General features: G+C 36.3%; 1 protein-coding gene across 8 annotated transcripts in view; it reads left to right on the forward strand.

Moving 5' to 3' along the window:
* Positions 1-21,940, forward strand: part of TBC1D5 (TBC1 domain family member 5) — a 319,581-nt gene that overhangs the window by 180,524 nt on the left and 117,117 nt on the right. For all 8 annotated transcript variants that reach the window (XM_054057267.1, XM_054057266.1, XM_054057270.1 and 5 more), the window contains 5 exons: positions 2,448-2,550; positions 8,742-8,830; positions 10,309-10,359; positions 10,448-10,517; positions 16,107-16,279. In XM_054057267.1, the coding sequence (XP_053913242.1) occupies positions 2,448-2,550; positions 8,742-8,830; positions 10,309-10,359; positions 10,448-10,517; positions 16,107-16,279 (486 nt within the window). The remainder of the gene's footprint in view (positions 1-2,447; positions 2,551-8,741; positions 8,831-10,308; positions 10,360-10,447; positions 10,518-16,106; positions 16,280-21,940) is intronic.

A 21,940-nucleotide genomic window follows, 5' to 3' on the forward strand; every position in this document is an offset into this window, starting at 1 on the left:
TCAGCCAGCTTATTTCTGAGTTCATTATTATCCTTTCTGCCACAATCTCTGGTATTACTAGATCCTCACAGATATCTCTGTGTATTTTTGAGTTTTCTTTGTTAGTCTTCTCTTCCTAAACTTCATAGGGCAGGCCTGAATAACAGTCCTTCAGAAATAATCTCTTCAAACCCCTAAATTACATCGATTGCCATCTGTTGTAATGCCCTTTTGGTCTCAGCTGTGTCCTTCTTTTACAGTGATATGATTAGTACAAGTGCATACAACTTTCCAAATGTTGGTCTACCGTTACCCCCACCAGGTGCCAGGAAAACATTACCCTCATCCCAGTGGCTTTCACAGGAGTTCAGCGTTGCTGTGTTTAAGCCATGGTGTCTTCTTTGCCTTGGCTTTTGATTCAGGTCCTTCATCCAAGGACTTCAAAGCACCTTTAATGCCTTAATTAGTTATGTTTCTGTGCTTACCTGTTGTCACCTCTGTGAGATGGACACAATGATTAACACGAATAGTTTTATCTGAAGTAATTTATTATAATTCTCTATATTGTTTTGCCATGACAGGGTTTACAGCAGCCTTAAGAGAATTAGTCTAAAGTTTAACATGGCAGCTCGGACTTGGGAAGAAGGAAAAACCAAATTTACTTGGAAAAAAAGTTACCTACAATCCACATTATTTAATTTTGAAAGTGACAATACTATAGCATTCAGAAATCTGCTGTGAGGCCTACTCTTGTTGTCTTTTTAAGCATTCTGGGTTTTTGTCTAACCTTACCTTTTGTTTTCTTTTTGGTATTTTCTTATTTATTTGTTTTTGCTCCACGTAGCTCAATGTGAATTGGAGTGATTGTATTTTGAAATATTTTTTATCATCTAATTACTACTTTAGCAAGCATGAAAACTCTTTTATTTGTGCACTTATTCATTAAAATGCATCCTGCATAACCACTTTATTTCCTGCTTCCAACTGTCAAGGAGCAGGATGCACAGGTGAGAGTTGCTTCCGAATTGTAAAGGATTGTAAATATTTACATTTTCCTCGATTATATGAAGATAACAAGATTTTCCCAGAAGCCTTTTTCCCTTGCTCTCACACTAGTTCCACTGCATTCTGTTTCACTTAGACTATGTTTGCCCTGCCAGAGTATCACATGATTTCGTAATTTTAAAATTTATTTGAGACAGCTACTAAACACAGTGAAATACCTAATTATGTTGCATCGCAAAAGATGCCAGTAAGATATATTGGAGCTCAGAATAGTGGTTTTCCTGACAGTTATGTGATATTTTAATAATCCTGTCATTAAAATGCTACATCATTTTTCAAATGTTCATGAAACGTTGAACCCTTGTGTATACGCTGCTTCTGACATACTCTTCTTTTTTACATTTTATTCCAGTTTAGAACTGGAAACTTTACAGAATTCCTTAACATATTGTAGCTCTTGTTCTCTTCCTCTGCTGAACTTTTATCTTGAGAAAAATGAAGAGTAGGGCTATGCACTATTCATGAAAGTGCAGGGCAGAACAATGATCCAGTTACAGCTGCCAGACTAACACAGATTTTTTTTAAAAAGGAGCACGTGATATAAAGTATGTTTTTATCTCTAGAGGTTTTACCATTGGTGCTTCTTTTTCCAGTACCTGAGTCAAATTAAATAACAGTTAACTGTTTGCAACAGGCTTACTTTTAACTGGCTTGGTTGTTGAGGGAGGGAGGGAGCGGTGTTTGCCTTATTTTTTTGATCACGCTCCTTTTCGAAATGTTCCTTACAAGTTTCAGGTTCATTAGTGCAGGACTGAGAATTGGTGGAGCACAGTCTTGGAGCTAAGCTGCTGTCTGGATGCTGTGCTACTTGGGACCAGAACAATCTTCTGGGCTGCTAGGTTTGGCACTAAAAGTCTGTGTGCAGGAGAGAAAGAGTATATCTTTGCTTCAGTCATTTCCTCTCATTCTGGATCCTTTCATTCTGCTTCAACTCAATCTGGTTTTGTGACATGAAGGAGGCAAGGAACTTGATTCTTTAGGCAGCTGGGAACATACTCATCTGGTACATAAGTTTATTTGGATTAGATTCTCCAAGTCATTCATTTTCAGTAGACTGGTTGTGTGTGAGAAGTAAACGATCAAAACAATCTGCCGTTGTATTTCATTCTTACAGATCTCTGCTTCTCATAATGTTAAAAGGGATTACTTATTTAACTATTACTGGTGATATTATCTATGTAGTGGACTGATGTATATTAAAAAACACAGTTCAGATTTTTGGTTGCAAAACAAATATAAAAAGTTTTTAGAAGTATTCTAAGTTAGCAGCACCTACAATTCATAGAGCGGTGGGAAACCATACAAGTGAGGTTCCTGTCTTACCTAAAATCACTTCTAGAAGACCAGCAACTAAGATTCTGTGAGCTATATTGTTTACTTTCCCTGCATTTCTTCATTTTCAGCTTTCCTGAAATGCAGTATTTCCAGCAGGAGAATGTGAGGAAAATTCTTACAGATGTTCTGTTCTGCTACGCCAGAGAAAATGAGCAGTTGCTTTATAAACAGGTAATGAAAATACTGTACAGGTGGCATTCATTGACTCAACATTTTCTGTATGGTTTGACAATAATGTAGTTCTGTTGTATCCAAAGTTGTATCTGATGCTAAAGTAATCAAAGAGCTGCTTGTCAGCTGGATAGTAAGAAAAGTAAGCTCATTGAATAACATATGCTTCTTCCTCATAAGACAGTCCCTCAAATTGTTTTCTTTAAGATTGCTAAGTTGTCTAACTTCAGTTTTCTTAATAAAAAACATCTTTTGCTTCAGTGTTGGTTAAGAAAGAAAAAGAAGAAGAAAGGTTTTCTGTGCTTAGGTAAAGAAAGAAAGCATGCAGCAGGTTTAAAAACCATACTGAACAAGCAGAAAACATGAACAGTGACTCCTGAAATTTAGGCAAAGCTAGTGGTTTAAGTTTTATATAATATTTTAAGTTCTTCCTCAAAGTGCTAAAGCCATGCAGTACATTAGCGAATAAATCCTGTATCTACCCTGTAGCTTCCAAATACAATACAGCTGACAAATGCCTCTTGAGTGAAGGACAAAGATGCTACAAATACCACTTTTACAGTGTTACCTGAGGGAGAGCCTGTTCAAACCATTTTAGATAAAATGGTAAAGAAAACTTTAACTTTCACTGACTGTGTTAACTATGCATCCAATGGAATGCAGGTTAAATGAATTTAACAGTTCTTCTGAAAGGTTTGAAGTGAGTGTAAACTTGATATTAAGTTGATGTAGCAAGCCCAATACACAGGGTTACTAACATTATATTTGTATTTATTTCTCCAGGTTGTTAACTGTAGGGCGAGTAGGAACTGCCAGTGAGTGATACTGTGTGGATAGATGAAGGATAAACTGTAGAGCAGCAAACTTCACATAGGCATAAAAACCTTCATGACAAAAATATGGAGGTTCAGTAAATGTGAAGATTTTTAAAAGACGCCGTATGCTTTCAGGCTTGGGTCTGTGACCATCCTGTCTTCAAGGCAGGAAATCGGTGGCTTTCCATGAAAAGACCAACACATGAGTTGAAAGAATAGTTACTTCCGAAGAGCTGTTTTAGAGATTACAAAACAAATAAAATAAAACATATCAAATCTCCAGCAGTTGTTTATTTCTCATGTTTGACAGACTGTGAGCAAGGAATAGTCTTGCATGATAAAAAGAAAAAATGAGATTTGTGTGCTATATTTTGAAGGGCACTGCTAAAGAAAATTCAGCAGTAGTCAGCCTCCCATTTCTAGTGAATATAGGCCAGACTACACTGACGACAGGGAAATGGAAGAACGCATTCCAGCTAATTTAGTCTATCATTTATTGAATAAGAAGTATTATTTTATGCTTTGATATGACTTAAAAGGACTTAATTACCCTCTGCTCATATTTAAAATCCTCTTGATTCCTTACCAAGAAGTAATACCTTTCTACATAAGGATGGAATATTTAGCCAGATCAGATTTAAAAAAAAAAGCCCTGAGTTTCATCACAAGCTGTTAAAGCTATTATTTTCTACTAGGTGACACCCCGTTTAACATAGACCATATTGTTAATAGTTATGGGATTTTATTGAATTAATGAGACTGTTATCATGTAGTAGAATGTCTTGCTGAGTTAATTGAAACTGCAGAGATTATATAAATGGTATTAATGAACTTTGACTGCCTGATGCCTCAGCTTTAATAAAGACTGCTTGGTGGGCTAAATGAACACAGGCAGATAAAAGAACAGGTTCAATTTTGCGAGCCTACAGGCTGTTGACAAAGAAAACTTCTTTACCTCTGTTTTCAACTAGTGTTGCATCAGTAGTGCAGTAATTTCAGGATGGGGTTCCCACAGGATTCAAGGGAGAGGTGAAGTGCAGAAAATAAAAAAAAAAAAAATGAATTCTGAAAAACTGTGGATTTAACCTCTCTGAAGTGTGTTCAGTGTATCACCCAGGTCTCGTGGTGCTATGCCAACTCCAAAAACCAGCAAATTATTGTGGGTTTCCTCTCTTTTTGTGGACATTGCACTTTTATTAGGAGCTTTTTTTTTTCTTATCTCATTTTAAAAGTGTGGGTTTCTTTGGCTTTTTTAGAATTAAGGCTCCTGTTAGCTTATTAGTAACAATCCTGGGGGTTTTGTCTGTCCATCTGTTTTTAAATAACATTTCTTTCATGTTCACCCACTACCCTTGTCTGAATTAGCTAATAGGAAGTACAGTTTGTGGTCTCAACAGGGTATGTTTTTTTCCCCCTCCTTCAGCAAACACCTATGTTGCAGTCAATCTTCCTGTCCTATTTTTATTGGTTCTGTTTTTACCATTGACTCAAGCCCCACTTCCCATAATTTCTACTACATCAAAGTCTAGCAGATTTTCTTGAAAATAATGGTTACCATTAATTCCTCAATAACAGATCACCTCCAAGCTGCTCTCTCCACAGTGACCTGAATACAAAGCCCAAATTAAAGTGTTTGTCTTCATGTTCAGTATCCATCATAGGACTGGTCCTGTTGTTCCCTGTGAGAATTCCTCTGTCTCATTTGTATGACCACAAACAAGAGCTATATTTGCTATAACAATTCTAAGACTTGGCCAGTAAATGGAAACTTATACTTCTGTCTGTCAACATCTGTACTGAACCCAATGTTTCTCATTCAAAATACTTGTAAAAAATTGCAGTTCCTTGACAGTTCCCATCCTTGTAAATAAAGTGTATCTGAAATTTACAACATTTTATTGAAACTGTAACATAGCATCAGCACATAGTCTTATGAGAAGCAATCAATAATGTTTGTTTAATATGCATATATGCATGAAAGTTGTCTTTGTAGTAGGGTTTGTGATTTTTTGACCAGCATGAAGTACCATTTTGTTTGATGAGGAAATAGATATTTCTGTCCCTAGTCAAACAGAGCAGAATGTTGTAAGGCTGTCTTACATATTTTAAAGACAGAATCCTCACTGGATCCTTGAATTTTTAAATAGTAGCTGTAAATATGAAATCTAAAGAGAATAGTGTATTGTACTTAAGAATATGTAAAAATTACATTTAGCGTTCTTCTGTAAGAGTGGTGACAAAATTCTGGTCCTAGTTACACTGAAAAGAGATAGTGACAATTAAGCTAAATCACCAGGCTAATAATTGTTCACTCATGATTTGATTGCCCTTAGAGGAGTCAGTATTTGAAATGCATTGATTCACTTTTTGTTGTAGAAACGCTATGTTTCTGGTTTTCTTCCTAAACCATAGACTGTATTATGAAATCAATATTTTGTTGTGGCTGAGAAGTGTCATAAAATTATCTGAGCTCTGTCAACTTATTTATTAACACTAAAGAGTTTTAGTAATCTGCTGCATTGAAAAATATGTGTATGCATATTACACTGGTGGCTTTTCTTGCCAAGCTAAAAATCTCTAAACATTTGAAGTACTCTTGTAACTGAAAGATCAGAGGTATCTTTTTGAAATCCTGATATTTCATCATCTGTTTGTTTTGTTTTTGTTGTATGTGGGCAGCCACATTATGATTCTACTTTATTATAAATTTGATATATTATTATGTTGGAAGAAGGCATGATGTGCTTTTATCTTTTATAACTAATTCTTATTTTATGTCCTCTTTCTTTTTCTTCAGCTTATATGTTTACAGCTTTGGTGATAGTTGTATTAGATAGTCAAGTTTTTGGCATTTCCATTTCTCTTATTTCATGTTAGTATATCAGGGTGAATAAAAGATTAGACATGGAGCTTTTAATTAACTGTGTGCTGTGAGTATGTATGAAGGTACAACCCGTGTTATCTACAGTTTATTTAAATACTTTTGCCTCTTATATTTATTGATGAATCCTGGACCTATATCTTCATCTTTTCTATTTCTTTCCCTCTTGGTATGACCAGAAGAGTTTTAGAAATCTGAAGTTGTCAATTTCTAATCTAACCCATATTGCTGTGTTTGGAAATTTTACATCAGTTCCTGAAATCAAGAAACATTGTGTTTAATTGGGTTTTTTTCCTAGCTGAGATTCTATTTAGCCTTCATCTTTTGAAGTAGTCCCTAAAGGTTCAGAAATAGGAAGAGAAAGAAAAACTCCAAACTTCAGTAGTTTTGCTGTCTTTAGCTTTGCCCGGTAAACTGACTGCTATTGTTGCAACCCTACAGTTAAGGCTAGAACAGTAATCTCAGTCATGAAGAAATTAAAATAAAATTTCTGAAGATTCCATTTGATAGCACACAGAGAAATTTCCAAACCTCTTTTTTTTTTTTTTATTTCTTCAATGCTGCTAGCATTTGTATTTCCTTTTACAAACAGATGAGGTCCACTAACATGCACCCGAGCGTACTCAAAATGAACAATGATTTAGAGAACTTCCACATCTACTTCTCTGCTTACTTTCAGCCACTTAATGGAAAATCCCCATTATTGCCAATAAAAGTTAAGGGGATTTAGTAATTAATGGATCTGTTTGATACATATGAAGCTGATCAGCTAACTGTGGTATTGAATATTCCTCAAATGCTACATGGAGTATCAGGTGATACACCAGCAAAGCAGCAGGTTAGCTGCACAACCGAGTGACTCTTTCCATTGCTTACGTCTGTCCATCACTGAAAGGGCTAGGAAAGCAAGTGGAGAGGCTTCCTAGCTTGGAAACGGAAGGATAAGTGTAGAGCAGTTTCTGTCTGGGGATCCATTGTCTCACTCTCGGCAGTAGCCTGAGATCCCTATGAGCTTGATGGGCCAGCCCCAATGCTCTTTCTGCCAATGGGATAGACAAGAGGGTCTTCCTGGCACCCCTGTCTGCCCAGAGTATGCACCTGGAGTTGGGGCTGAGGCTCCACTTGGTGGTTCAGTTGTACCTTTGAACTAGACCACTGCTTACAGCACACTCTGCGTCCTGTAGCGGGAGAAGGAACTCCACCCTGAGTGAGACCTAGCAGGGGTAGCCTGGGCACATGGCATCAAGCCCCAACTGTAACTGGTGATTTTGGACTGAGATCAGGAGTTCCCTCCCCTTGGAGTGATCCCTGTGTCCAGAGGCCAGTAGGCAGGTCTCAGCCCTTCATCCCACATCCCTTCAATCAATGAAGGACACCCCTCACTTCTTTTGCATGGCTGACCCTCACCCCAACCTGATACTTATGTAGTTCCTGCCTGCTGTCCCAGTCCACCACTGGGAGCCCAGCTCTGCTGACATAACGGAATTCCCCAGTTATAGAATCATAGAATGATTTGGGTTGGAAGGGACCTTCCCCAAATCCTTCCCCAAATCCTCCTTTTCTCTTATCTAATCTGAGGGAAGGGGCTAAATATCTGCTGAAGATGAGGTTAAATTCTGCAGGCTAGTTTTACTTGCCAGTGCACTGCTGCTTGCCAGCTGGATTGCTTATTTCCTAAAGTGATTGTTTCTGCTTCTGATAACAAATGGACAAGGCCAAGGTGGATCAAGGCAAATCAATACTGCTGTTTTGTTCCTGGTCACCTCTGGGTAAAAGCACTACTGGCTGTCCTGGGTGGCCCAACTATGCTTCCAATGCTGGCCCAAGTCCTCGGCTATCCACCATTTTTTTTTCCTCTTCCAACCCTGCATGTTTCTATTATTTTCCTGTATCCTAATATAGATTGCACATATAAGTAATAGTTTATAATGCAACAGTACCAGATCTCCTATGCATTTTGTTATAATGTCTTAAAAAAGGCAAAAATCTCATTTTACCTCTCACATATGTAGGAATGTAAGTTTCATTTTCTGATTTTGCAAATAACTGCCCTTGTCTCCTCTAAAGGCTACTGCTATGCTGCTTTTGGAACATTATCAAATAAAAAATAAGTTTAAATTTTGTAATTTGTCCCTATTGCAGATCTTTGTACTGTGGATCATGGTTGTAATTATCATAAATAAAATTCATATTTATGAACGTAGATCTCGGAGTAAACGCCAGGTGTAGGGTTGACTACCATTGCGAATTTGTTGTCTGTTATGTTAGAAAAAGGGAGAATAACTTGCTTCCATATAATACAGAAGAATAAACACTTGGATTTAATCATAATTTAAGATAAAAGCCGTTGATTATGAAACCATTCTGTTAAGAATGTAAATGTTCCTGGTTTTCGTTAGTCTGCACCTATTATTGCTGGTTGCTTGATGCTGTGTGTTATGAACTATTGTATGACTGGAAAATCTTACTGTACTTTTGCTTCTTTTTACGTTTAGGGTATGCATGAACTTTTAGCTCCCATTGTCTTTATCCTGCATTGTGACCACCAAGCTTTTTCACATGCCAGTGAAGCTGCACAACCAAGGCAAGCATTGTGTTTCGTTTGTATAGTGTTAAAAATCCACCTTCTTAAAAATATAAATTAAGTTGGCTGGACTAGAACTTAGAAATAGGTGTTTCTTTATTTTTTTGTTTATAGTTGATAAATTGATAGAAAAAATGGTTGCATCCTTGTGCTCTTATGGAAATGTCCTTATTTCATCTCCCTAGCACAGCTTCTGGAAGGGTAGGCATTGGCCCTTTCACAGATAATAGCCAGTGAAAAAAAGGGAAGACAAGAAACCTAAAGGAAACTTTACTCAAAAAGCTTGTATGCCTGTTCTTTCCCTTCATTCTTATTGGCAGAAATGGTTTAAGATTTGTCATTGTAAAGCGGAGGCAGATCATAGTGTGAGATTCATAAAATGGACGATACCAGCTCTTTCTTGATGTCTTAAAAAAGAAAAAAAAATGTTGATAAATTGTTGTGATTGATGATTCTTCCATTACTTGCTGTGTTGTAGCTGCAATATCTGACTATCCTTTGACTTAGTAGTAACATTAAGTTTAGCTGTTGATTCTCCATTTCACTCAAACTGTGTGAATGTGTGCATCTAATCATACATGTGTATGAAAGACTACGTTACACAGGATTGTCAACAAGACAAGTGATTTTTTTCTTGTCCTAAGTGTAAAGTGGTTTTTTATTTGGTTTTGATTTTTTTTTTAAATGAAACTAGTTGTCTGCTCGTATCACCTGTGATATCTGAGTCATTTCATTTATCTTTCTGCACTCTTCCCTGGAGTCCAGCAGTAAATAAAAACCAATTTAATTACATGTGCTATATAATATAACCTCTGTTAGCACCCCTCAACATGATTGTCCAAAGGCAGCTGAGTATAAGGATGGAGATTATTTAGAACTGTGTGATTTTATTCGATGTTTGCCCTTGGAGATGCTGAAATTATCTAGAAGATGCTCTTCAGTGCTAAGTAACTTAAAATAACCATATGTTATACACAGCATTCTGTTCCATCCCCACTGAAAAAGTAGAGCTAAGCAGCGAAGTAGATGGAAAAGAGGTGCTGTCACTGATTAATTGCTGTTAAAGTACAATAAAAATACAGGCTATTAAAACAAAATAAATTAATGTTTTGATACTGCATATTTGACCAGTAACCATATTTTTTTTGTTTGGAAGAAACAGTGATAAATTGTGCAGCAATCAATTATTCTAGATCAAGCATATTCAAATAATACATTGTGACATTCAGTAATTTGTTATTTGGAATAATTAGATGGTTACTTCATTGTAGTGCAGACAAGGCAGCTAATTTGTTTTTGATCTTTATAAAAAGGAAAGACTTCATTTGTTCAATGGAGTTGCTCTTTTTAATTAAAAAGGCTAGTTTTCTCATTTGCACTTTATATGAAAGTTGGCTTATAAATACATAATAGTACATACAGAATGCTGACCAAAAATAAACATTCACATTTGGATTGTTCACTGTTGCCTTTTTCAGCGAGGAAATGAAAGTTCTTTTGAATCCTGAATATCTGGAACATGATGCCTAGTAAGTTTTAACAACTTTCTTTACATTTAATTTGCTTTCATTTGTAATACATTATTTAACACCAAGTTTCTGGGTTTTTCCCCTTCAGTGCTATGTTCACGCGTCTTATGAAAACTGCAGAACATTGGTTTTCAACTTTTGAACATGACAGTCAGAAGGTAAATATTACTCTAAAATGTTGTACAAACTCTCCTACATATGAGTGGTGTTCTTGTGTAGCATTCAAAAGACTTGTCATGGGCTATCTATGTGACCAAAAGCTGTGTGAATGTTATGTTAAATAAATGCATGTAGGCAGTGATTAACATGTCGACATTTGGATTGTTTGAAACTTTTTACAATATAAACAAGAGCTGTGAAAGCAAAATTTTGATCATAGACTGTCCATCCCAGATGAGGGTGCGTCTTTCTCTGACTTCATCATTACATATCCTTCCTATATTTTCCTCTTGACCTCATGGTATTCAAGCAGGGCATGTCTGTACCATTGGATCTCCTGTACAGCTGTACAGATACCACTGTATTTAGTATGTTGCTTCTTTTCATGGAAAAGCATTTTCTGTGTTGAGTTTCGTTCTAGAGAATGCTTCTTTGCAGGACTTATCTATGCCTTGCCTGTAACTGGTTTTCATGCATGGCATGAGGGACAGTTCCCTCTGTCCATTTTGCCTCAGTCAGTTGCTTAAGATTGCCTTTGAATACTTTTTTCCCCTTCTCTTTCTCTGCTTACATTTCTCTTTTTTTTTAATTCTGAATAAAAGATTTGCATGTTAGAGTAGAAGGCCATAGCAAAACATAGCCATACTACAAGTATTGCCAAGACTTCCAGTGTATTATATCCTAAAAGAGTTGTCCTCCAGACTTAGACCCAGTTTGATTTGCTTTAGGATTTTTCACATAGGTCATAGGGTGAGTATCTAGAGTTAAAAGAAAATTAGTAAGAATTTGGTTGGGTTTGGATGTCGACATATGTGCACCATAACCTATATTTGCAAACTGCAGTTAGGGAGTACTAGTTTAAGAGGTGGGTTTGCCTGTCTATTGAAGAAAAATGTTTTCACCCAAGACTCACATGAAAGGTTCTGTTTTCTTTAGAATTATCTGTGTGTATAGTTTATTAGACATGGAGTGTTGGTGTCTTGGCCTAAGCTATCTACGGTTATAGATTACTATTTGGGTTTTTACATAATTCTCAGTAACTAAGGATAAAGCATATGAGATACAAATGTTATGAACTTATTATGTAGTCACTTTTATTCCAACAACAAAGTGATGAGACATGTTTCTTCAAGTGTAGCTGTTGAGAATTCAGTGTATTCAAATGTATTTGTTCCAATTTCTGCTATAGAGGTCGTAAAGTCTGAGGTTGAATTTTGTTCTGGGAAATAACTAGGTCTGCTTACAGTTTTATAGTGCTTGGGTAGAAGGTGAAAGTTTACATTGCCCTTTCCAGTCCTTTCGTGGCATAAAAAATTAACAATGCAAAGCGCATGGATTAATATCTAGTTGTTTGTTCTTGTTCTTTGCAAACATGTATAATCTTTAATAATCCTTTCTTGTACATACGCCTTTTACAATCATGACTTTGAGGGTTGGCTACATAATAAAGTCTGAATCTTCACAAAGGAAGCAATGAAAGTATGTGCTCTGAGAGACATGTTAGATTTTATAGCCTCTAACAGTTGGTTCCATTACTCCCAATTGCCTTTACAGGAGTTTCTCCAGCTACTCCATTCCCTAGTGGTTAATGAGAGAAATCTGTCCACAGTTTATACTTGTACTATGTCCTAGCCTCTCTCCTTACTGCTATAGCATTTGTTTCCTAAATGGATGAGTATATGAATTGTATTAGTATCGACCGCCAGCCATGCCTGTTCATGTTGTGGGAGGTAATGTTTTGTGGCAGGATTTGGTGACTCTGTTCCCAATACTTGATCTGAGTTTTTCAGCTGCATTTCATTGATACCCACATTTAAACTGTTCTTCCAGGTGAACCGGATGCTCTGTGTGAACAGTATAGCACATCTCTGAGTTGCCCCTCTTATTTGTCTTTTTATTATGAACTGCATGCCCTTAGGACTGATCATTTATACTTTGTGTTAGCAGTAGATGACTAAACCCATGCACTCAAATGTTTTCCAAGACTTAGAAGCTCGCAAAAAGAAAACGAATGTTTTGTCTCATGAGGCAACTTAATACATAGTGAGTATGGGCAGGGGGACGGTTTCATGTTGTCCACTTGGCTTCTGTGCTTTAGGCACAGACACTGTGAGTCATTTCTAGTTAAACATTTTGGCAGCTTGGTTGTATTAGTTTATTTGAGCATCTCTCTGTTTGGGCTGTTTCTTTCACACCAGCTGATGTGCTTTTTGGAGCAATTTCAACTGACTAAATGTATTGTCATTTTCTCAACCAAATTGCATGAGAGGAGACAACAGACATATCATAGGCACTCGAGTCATCCACCGAGCTTCGTGGTGCAGTGCATCAAATCAGGAGGCATAGGTAGTCAAAGCATTGATTATTGATTGCAACTGCTGACCCAGAGATTCTCTTATGCTTTGAAGATTTCTCTTAATTAATTTCTGAGATGCTGATGAACTGCATTTTGATAGATACCAGTTACTTATCTCATGCTTTTAAAAATGGCAAGGCAGCATATATTATTTGGTACCATGTTGATAGTCAGTCGGTCTGACAGTCAGCAATGCATCGGCGCTGCATTATGCCAAGGTGTACAAATGCTGCAAGTGACAATCCCAGTTCTGACACTCCTCCGTAAGAGGAAGCTTGCATCAGTTTTGATATTCAGACTCTTTTGACGCTTGAGCCAGTGTTTAAGAGTCTGTCTTCTAATTTTGTAAAGATGGCTTTAAACCCACAGACTTCTAATGATGTAAAGGCTAATCTGGGTAAGTAGCTAGTCTTGTTACATTACGACTTCAACTAAGTAGAAAGATTCAAATGTTGAGATTTCTGTACGAGAATGTATGCCTATAGTTAAGAAAAGCTTAAAAATACAGATGTTTTGAGTCATCAGAGGTATGACTGCGTGCAGTGGCAAGTTGAACTTAAATTCACTTTGAATAAACTAGGATAAAGTTCATACTCCAGCTGTGTGCCAACTGACAGAACATGCACAGTCTATGAATATGGAGACTCACAGACTTTTATTATTAGTTTCAAAGATAAACAGATATGTTTAAGCAAAAAAACTGCTGTACACTGGCATTTAATGTTAACACGATATTATAATATCATACTTTAAAAGTGGTTTTCTCTATTCATTAGAATGAGATTAGTGGATACCCTTTTTCAGTGTTTTGCTTTCTAGCCTGTGTCCAAGAAAATAATGAATTGGGTCTGAAACAATAGGAAATATCCATACAGTAGAGAAACAAAAAACAGGGTGAGAAGGTGGCTGCCCAATTTGATAATTAAGAAGTTAGTAGAATAATTAAAAAAGGAGGTAGGAAAAATATCCTTTCTCAATATACACGCAGCTGTGAAGAACTTCAGTATTTAAGTCAGTAGCGATGTTTCTTATTCCCCCTTAGGATGCTAGATGGTGAATTTTAAATTTCTGTTTGGTAGAACAGAACAGATTTTGAATCATAGAATCATAGTATTGTATAGGTTGGAAAAGACCTTCAAGATTATTGAGTCCATCTGTAAAACTAGCACTGCCACGCCACCACTAACCATGTCCCTAAATGCCAAATATACACTTCTTTTAAATAGCTCCAGGGATGGTGCATTAAACACTTCCCCAGGCATCCTGTTCCAATGGTTTACAACCCTTTTGGCGAAGAAAATTTTCCTAATATGCAATCCACACCTCCTTCGGAGTAAGTTGAGGCCATTTCCTCTTGTTCGATCAATTGTTACTTGGGAGAAGAGACTAACACCCACCTCACTACAACCACCTTTTGGGTAGTTGTAGGGAGCAATAAGGTCCCCTCAGCCTCCTTTTCTTCAGGCTGAACAACCCCAGTTCCTTCAGCTGCTTCTCATCGGACTTGTGCTCCAGACCCTTCATCGGCTTTGTTGCCCTTCTTTGGACACACTCCAGCACCTCAATATTTGCAATTTCAGTGAAGTTTATTTGACAGTCTGAGGGAGCTTTTGTCAAACAGTTTGCTAAGGCATCTTAAATGAATCTGTACTTGGTACCACAATAGCATGGCAAAACCTCTGCACTGTAAGAGACAGATCAGTCCCTTTGCTGTAATTGGCATAGCAAAGTAACAATTAAGCAAATTTTAAGATACAATTTATAATCCTTATAATTTATAATAGATCCTTAAATAGAAGCATTTTACCTGAAATCACCGTTCAACTTCCTGCCTTATTTGCTGCAGTAAAGAAATGGAATAATTAAGACAAAATATTTCAAGTAAGGGAGATCAACATAAAAATACACTTCTTAGTAGAAATTATTAAATGTTCACTGCCCACTTCAATGTTAAAACATGTTGTAAATGATTGTGAAGTATGACTACTTATCTTTCTTCCTCTTAACATGCTGATACAGAGAGAATGGAGTTGAAAAGGGCCAATAACCATAGAAAGCAAGCTTGGGGTTATTTTATATGACAAAGAAAACCTTTCTTTGTTATTGAATGTTATAAATAATATGCCTTTCACTGTATTGAATAGAGTGAATCTGTCTTTCAACACTTTAAGCTGTAGTAAAGTCTTCCAAAAGTATTAAACCTTTGACCTTGATAATGCTTCTCTGTCAATATACTGAGCAAAAGGGTAGCAAAACAATAACTGTTTTTTAAAGTGAAGCTTCCAGGTTGGAAAGCCATGATGACAGATTACAACAAAATCATTGCAAAATCTTCTTAGTGTTCCAATTTTCCCTCTTCATAACTTTAACAGTGTTCCTGACAGCTTAATTCTCTATTTCCCCGGTCTTTCTCTTGATAGGTTTGACTTGTTCTTTTTTTATTTCTTCTCCTCCTTTTTACATGTTTCTTATTCAGTGGGTTCATTACTTGCTGCATTTCTTTCTAGCATTCTGTCACTTTTTCAATAATACTTCACTGTTTTGCAAGGAGAACAAATTTAAAGTTGTATCAGGTTCACAGATGCTAATAATCCAGTAGCTATCTTCTGGGGTTTTTTCATATTCTATATCATTACACAGTTTGCACAACCTTTAAGTCCAACCTACTACCTTCTAACCATCAGATTCATTTCTCTGTTCTATTTCTTCTTTGTTTTAAAAGTTTTCTGGTGCTCTGTCTAAGTTGTGTAGATCTTGTGGTACCACCAACAGATTTGCTGAGGAAGGGAAGCCTGTTTAGAAAGGATTGCATGAAAATAAGTTATTTCATAGTTGGTATGCGATTTATTGTCCTCTCAGGGCATATATCCTCTTACTAAGTTACCATTCATCTGCTTTGCTCTGAACTGACTCCGATTGCTGGTATTAAAGCTAAAATAAAGCTGTCAACACTTTGTCAGAGCATGAAATGTAAAGTGCACACATAAAATTTGACATGCAGAGTGATGGGATGAACCTTGCTATGCCTGGGAAGGGGAATCCCACAATACCTTCCACAGAGGTGGATACTTGAGATTCCTCTTTTGCTGGAAAAGAAATAAGTTATTAATATTTTTATATTTATATGGAAGCCAACAATTACAGCAAAACAAATCTCTTCTAGACAATCTCTTTAGACAATGAGGCTTTATGGGATGTTTTTTTTTTTTCCCCTTGTCCCCTGTGTCTGCAGGAGAAAGATGTGATGATTACACCTATGCCGTTTGCAAGGCCACAAGACTTAGGCCCATCTATTGCTATTGTAGCGAAGGTAAACCAAATTCAAGATCATCTGCTGAAGAAACATGACATTGAGCTATACATGCATCTGAACCGACTGGAAATTGCTCCACAGATTTATGGACTGTAAGTGTTTACAAAGCATTATTTAATTTATATCCTCTAGTATTATTTCACTGTATTAGGACATTTTTTTCCTTACATTTAGGATTAGCAGAAAGAGGATAAAAAGTTCTTAACTCTGAGACGTTACTTAGTTGGAAGCGTGATAGTAAAGGACCTCCCACTGTTGTATTTGTGACACTGGCATTTCAAGTGGAGGTAAAATCCATTCAGCTACATATTAAAGAACTTGACAAAGACTCCAGTGCAGTGATGGTGAATGTACTGAATCAAGTACACGTTCTACCCGTGGTTTCCATATTAGAAGAAATGGGATAATACAGCACAGAGAAGGGGGGAGGTGGAAAATTATTAGCATTGAACGGTTTGTTTACTTATTTCTATCACCAGTTCAGTATCGGTTAACTTTCTCCTATTGTAATAATAGGATTTTGGATACCAATAATACAGATTTGATTGGGTGTGTTAAAAGTTAAGGCATGGAGATGATAAAGTGTCTGCATGCAGAGTCAGTGCAGGTAATACTTTTTCCACTAAACTGGTGCAGATCTGTTCAGCTGGTTGTGTATTGTGTGCCCGATTCCAGAGTGCTTACTGGGACAAGTGCTTTGGATGTAGCCTCATCCATGTGTTTGTACAACATTGCATCCAAAGTATTTGTGGCTTATGTAGTCTATCTCAGTCGATACAGAATGTGCAGCTTGGATAAACCACAAGTAACTGTGGTTTTGAGAAGGACTTTTGCCTTTGCCTTGTAGAATTCTGAATAGTTCATTAATTTTGATCATTCCTTAAAGAGCTGGCAAGCTATATGTACAGTTGCAATGACATTTTTAAGGTTTTTCTCTTTTTACAGTGATCTAAAATTAAGGTTGGCTTTACCTTAAATGAAAAAAAATAAAAAAAAGTTTCATTTGTAGGTGTGCATTTCCAAATGTAATTGTGAATTGCATTTAACAACTCAATAAAAAATGTAGAAAGGGAGGTAAAAGGTGACTGTGTAAATGTCAGGCCATAACTGCAATACTTAACATTAAAGTCTAATTCGATGTTATAGTAAAATGGAAAAATGCTGAGACGTAATATATCCTCAAGAGACGAGTTGAATGAAGACTGAGCAGTAGTCCCTGACTTACCAATAGCGTGCGTTAGAAAGATATATGTAACAAAGATAGGAATGGGCTATAGGGGGAGAAAGAATAAGCGAAGCAAACTTGAGGTATTAAAAGTATAAAGAGGACAGATTTCCCTATTACAGTATATTTCGCATAGTGTAGAGTTGTATATTTTCTTAATATCTTCACAAGTCTGGAAGAGAAAGCAAGCATCCCTAATAAACTTCGTGGGTAATAATGAGTAAGTAGGCAGTTCAAATATCCAGGAAAAGAAAAAGACTGTGTTTATTTTTTATGAAGGCTTATGAAAACACACAGAAAAGAAAATAAGATAAATCTTAGAAATTTGCAAACGTATTTTGGGGCAAAAATAATTTTTACTGTAGATATTCACTTCAGTATAAGATTTTGCCTTCCAGTAAGAGAAATAATTGAAAGAAAAAATTGGACTTTAACTCAAAACATGACATTATAATAAGAGAAGAACAGTGCAGTCTGATGTGGCATAAATAGAACTGAATCTGAATAAAGAAATTTACAGTTAAGGGAATGAATTATGAGAGAAAGCTTCAGGCTGACTATCAGGAAAGCCTTACTAAAAGGGAGATCTTACACTGTAAAATAATATATCAAAATTAAAAAGGAAAAAACATCAGAATATTTTAAAGGCAGGCTTTGAAAAGCTCTCAGAAATGCATAGTGTCGTAGAGAATGAATCTGCATTGGCAGAAGAGGAAAGTGGATTGCCTGTGAGGTCATATCCTTTTCTGATTTCTGACATAATATAGAGGGCAGGAGAAAAAGAAGGGGAAAGGAACATGACTGTGTTGTATCATTCTCACCTTCAACGATGTCTGAACTCTTCAGACTGGTAATTTCCAGTAGAGAACCGACAGTCAGTCTCAGATGCCGGGTCTTTCCCTGTATTTAACATTTCTTGAACTAGAAACAGAATTTCTTAAACATGATAAGTTACTAATAATTTCTAACCATAACCCAAGTGCAAAATTCACATGAGCTTTTTGTTGAAGTTTATTGTTTTGCTGAAGTTTCTTGGATTTGCCAACAATAAATATTCATCTGTCATCCTTGATATTGCTCAAAAAATATAGAAATGGTAGAAGAAAGACTGGGAACTTCCCTCAAAATCTACTATGTTGTTCCCAGAGAAAAGCATCAACATAAAAGGTTTGAAATTAATGGTAGTGTCCCCTAGCCTGAACAAGTTATAGAGTTTACTTATTTAAAAATACAGTATTTTACACTTTGCGTTGTTCTGTAACCTTCTGTGGCAAGGTAGAAACAGTTCTTATTTGCTCTCTGTATTTTCATACAGTTGATTTCAACTTTTGATGTTTACAAATAGTCCTTTTATTTTTCAGACACTAAGGAAACTTGTTCTGCTGGGAGGTCAGGTGCTCTAGCGTGTTGAACATTTCCGTGTTCAGAAATTGTTCTTTAAAATAAAATGTGGTTACATGTTTCTTGAAATTATACCTGCTTTCAAGACCAACTTTAGCAGGCATTTCAGTAATTGTGGTAGGTCTTATTAATTTTGATTGCTGTCCAGTAGTCCTAAGGTTGTATGCTGCTTTTGTGGAAAAGTATACTCATTATAGTGTTTAACACATCAATGTGAAAAAATCTTCTTTTTCTTCACATGCCAAGGGGCACTGCCAATTTAGAAGAAATCTTTTCTGTGGGTAGTTTACGTTTTGTGAAATTTTGGCTCAAGGAGTGGATTTCTTTGCCTTCTGGTGAACACCAGTGAACAGACTTAGCATTACCTGGCAGTTTCATTTCATTGCTGATCAGAAAGAGAATCTTGTTGGGTATGGTAGGGTCCTGGCTATGCCATGCTTTTTTGCTCTGATCATTCAAGTTGATGTCACATACAGTAGCAGCCTTAGCATAGGAATTTCTGTATCTGGAAATTTTATGAAGCCACACATTCATTCACTCGCAGTCAGCCACTGCAATATCCCTATGGTAATTATTCAGCTGCTATTAATATCAGCCAAAATGGAATCAGCGATACAGAGGTGAAGACTTTGTGCCTTATCTTTCTTCAGTCTTAATTTGCCATGTCTTTAGCTTGGTTTTAGACAGTAAGATAACATTTTGAAGAATAACATTGTTTCATGTTCCTGGTAGCGCTGTGTATTGTGTACAGTCTAACCAAACTATAATAATTATCTAATCATATCTAATTTTGTACTTTAAAAAGTAAAGCACAAAAATGGTTTGAAAATTACGTGGAATTGATTACATTAATAGTTCAGTGACAAGCTTGCTGATAATAAACTTTCCACTAAATAAAAATTCCACTAAATAAAAATTAGAAAATGTTACAATTGAACAAAAAGATTGGATATCCTGAAGGATATCCTGAATTTAATATTCAGTTTAATTGTAGAACAAGACGAGTTAACAGTGATTAATGTCCTAGAGTAAATGGTATTCTAGTGGTAATTTTTTTGATCCTTACATCTAATTCATGTTAAAGTACTAAGTAATTATTACAAAACCATCCTGCAGTTTCTGCAGTGGCTAGCATTGGCAGTGGCAAATTAAGCACATTGTGCTCTCAGCTTGAGAATGGACAAGGTTTAAGGAGAGTCTTCCTATATCTGTATTTTAAGATATTTCCTTCCATTTATAGTAATTTATAGTAGAGGACTTCTTTTACATTTCATTGAAAAGATGAATCAATTGGAAAAGTCCCACATAATATCATTATTACTTTTTTATTTTATCTACTGAGGGTTTTAAAGTGAATTATATAGCATCAGATGAACTTCTCATAGAATTGCATGCAATAAGTACAGCCAGATCATGTAAATGTATATCATAGGATTGTATAGTAATAATGCACGCAAAGATAATGTAATAAGTGTAAAAAAGCCTTATTTAAGAACAAAAATTAACTGTTGGCATAAACTCACTAGCTCCTGCATCATAACACTGATGGCAGTATTATATTGGTTAAGCAAACTCTTTCTAAGCACATATCCAACAGACAATAAAGTGCATGCAGAAGTGAGCGTAAATATTTAATGATTGCTGAATCTCAGTACAAAAAAAGCTGCCTTAGAACATTCAGTGCCGATGACTTTGCCTCCCGCAACCACTCTGCTTTATGATGATCAATCAGATAGACATACTGCCTACTGCAGTTAGAGATGCAGTTTCAGCCCTTCAGGCTGATACCGCAATGATACTTCAAGAAAAAGCCTATCTCGTGAAGCAAAGGAAAAAAAGGAAAAGGATGCAAGCTGAGTTACAGGGTAACTAGGCAGGACTGTAGATTTGAGGAGAGTATTAGAAAGGTTATGTTACAGCAAAGTCAACAGCAGATGTGCTGCTCCACTATTACTATTCTTAGTTGCTTTGCTATGAGCACTGCTGTGGGGTATCCACCTGTTTTAGTTTCTCTCCCATGCCATTACGGTACCAGGCGATATTCTTTTCTGTGACCATATTGTTCTCTGGAGGGAGAATTTGAAGGATTTTACCTGTGCAGTAAAAGAACATAAATCACATTCATTATATCCAGAAAAAAAAACCCAAATCCCACTAGTCATCAGAATAAGAAATCTTCATGATCTCCAGAAAAAGTAGATCAAAGATCAGTCTTAGTAAGCAGAACTTTACAGATCATCCAGGAGGCGTGGGTTTATTCTGGATTCTCACACTTCACCAAAGAAATGAGAGATAATGTATGGCACAGTCCAAACCAATTATAGTTCCTCTGTATGTTTTAATCCAGTGTCATCAATTAATTGGACAGCAATTAGAATGAAAGCAGCTTTGAGCTATTGTGCGTGTAGTAGGGGAACCACCAAAATCTGACCTTGCTATTAAAATAAATTAGTATCTAACAATGGCTAAGACTAAGCAAATACAAAGTCTTTCTGAACTAAGTAATAATTCTCATTTGAGTGTCCAGGACCAAATTAATCCTGAACTTAGTAACTGATATTGCTGTTAATTTCCGGTAATTATTTTCTGTTTGACTTAAACAAAGCATTACATATAAAGCAGATTTTAATGGAATATAAATCCTAGCTTGTCTGTCAGTAGAGGGCTTCTTAAGGATTTAATACCAGATGAACAGACCTTTCTAAGAAAGCTTACCATCCACTGTTGGTCCCAAAAATTAAGAAGAGATACAGTCTACTGGATCTTTAGATAAAGCTTTTGGAGACTGACTCAGACATCTGAAGATTTTACTATGAATTCTATCTTGCATAGTGAAAAATGTATTTCAGGAAGAAACCTTTAAGTTCAAAGTTAGGTGACATGAAGAGAGGATTGCCTCACCTACTGCTGACATCCCAGTTGTATTGTGATGGTTTACTAATGTTTTTGCTCTGTGCAAATAAACGTGGACAATTCTTGAAGCATCAGGGTAGGTATATTACTTTCGGGTAGCAGGCAAAAGCTACTTAAGTCTAGAAGCCTGTTTTCTTCTGTTTTCAAGGGAGGCTACTCACCCTTTTGTGTTCTTAAATGATAGATACCTGTTGCTCATTTTTTAATTTCTCAA

Source organism: Cuculus canorus, chromosome 2 (assembly GCF_017976375.1).
Source record: "Cuculus canorus isolate bCucCan1 chromosome 2, bCucCan1.pri, whole genome shotgun sequence".
NCBI lineage: Eukaryota > Metazoa > Chordata > Aves > Cuculiformes > Cuculidae > Cuculus > Cuculus canorus.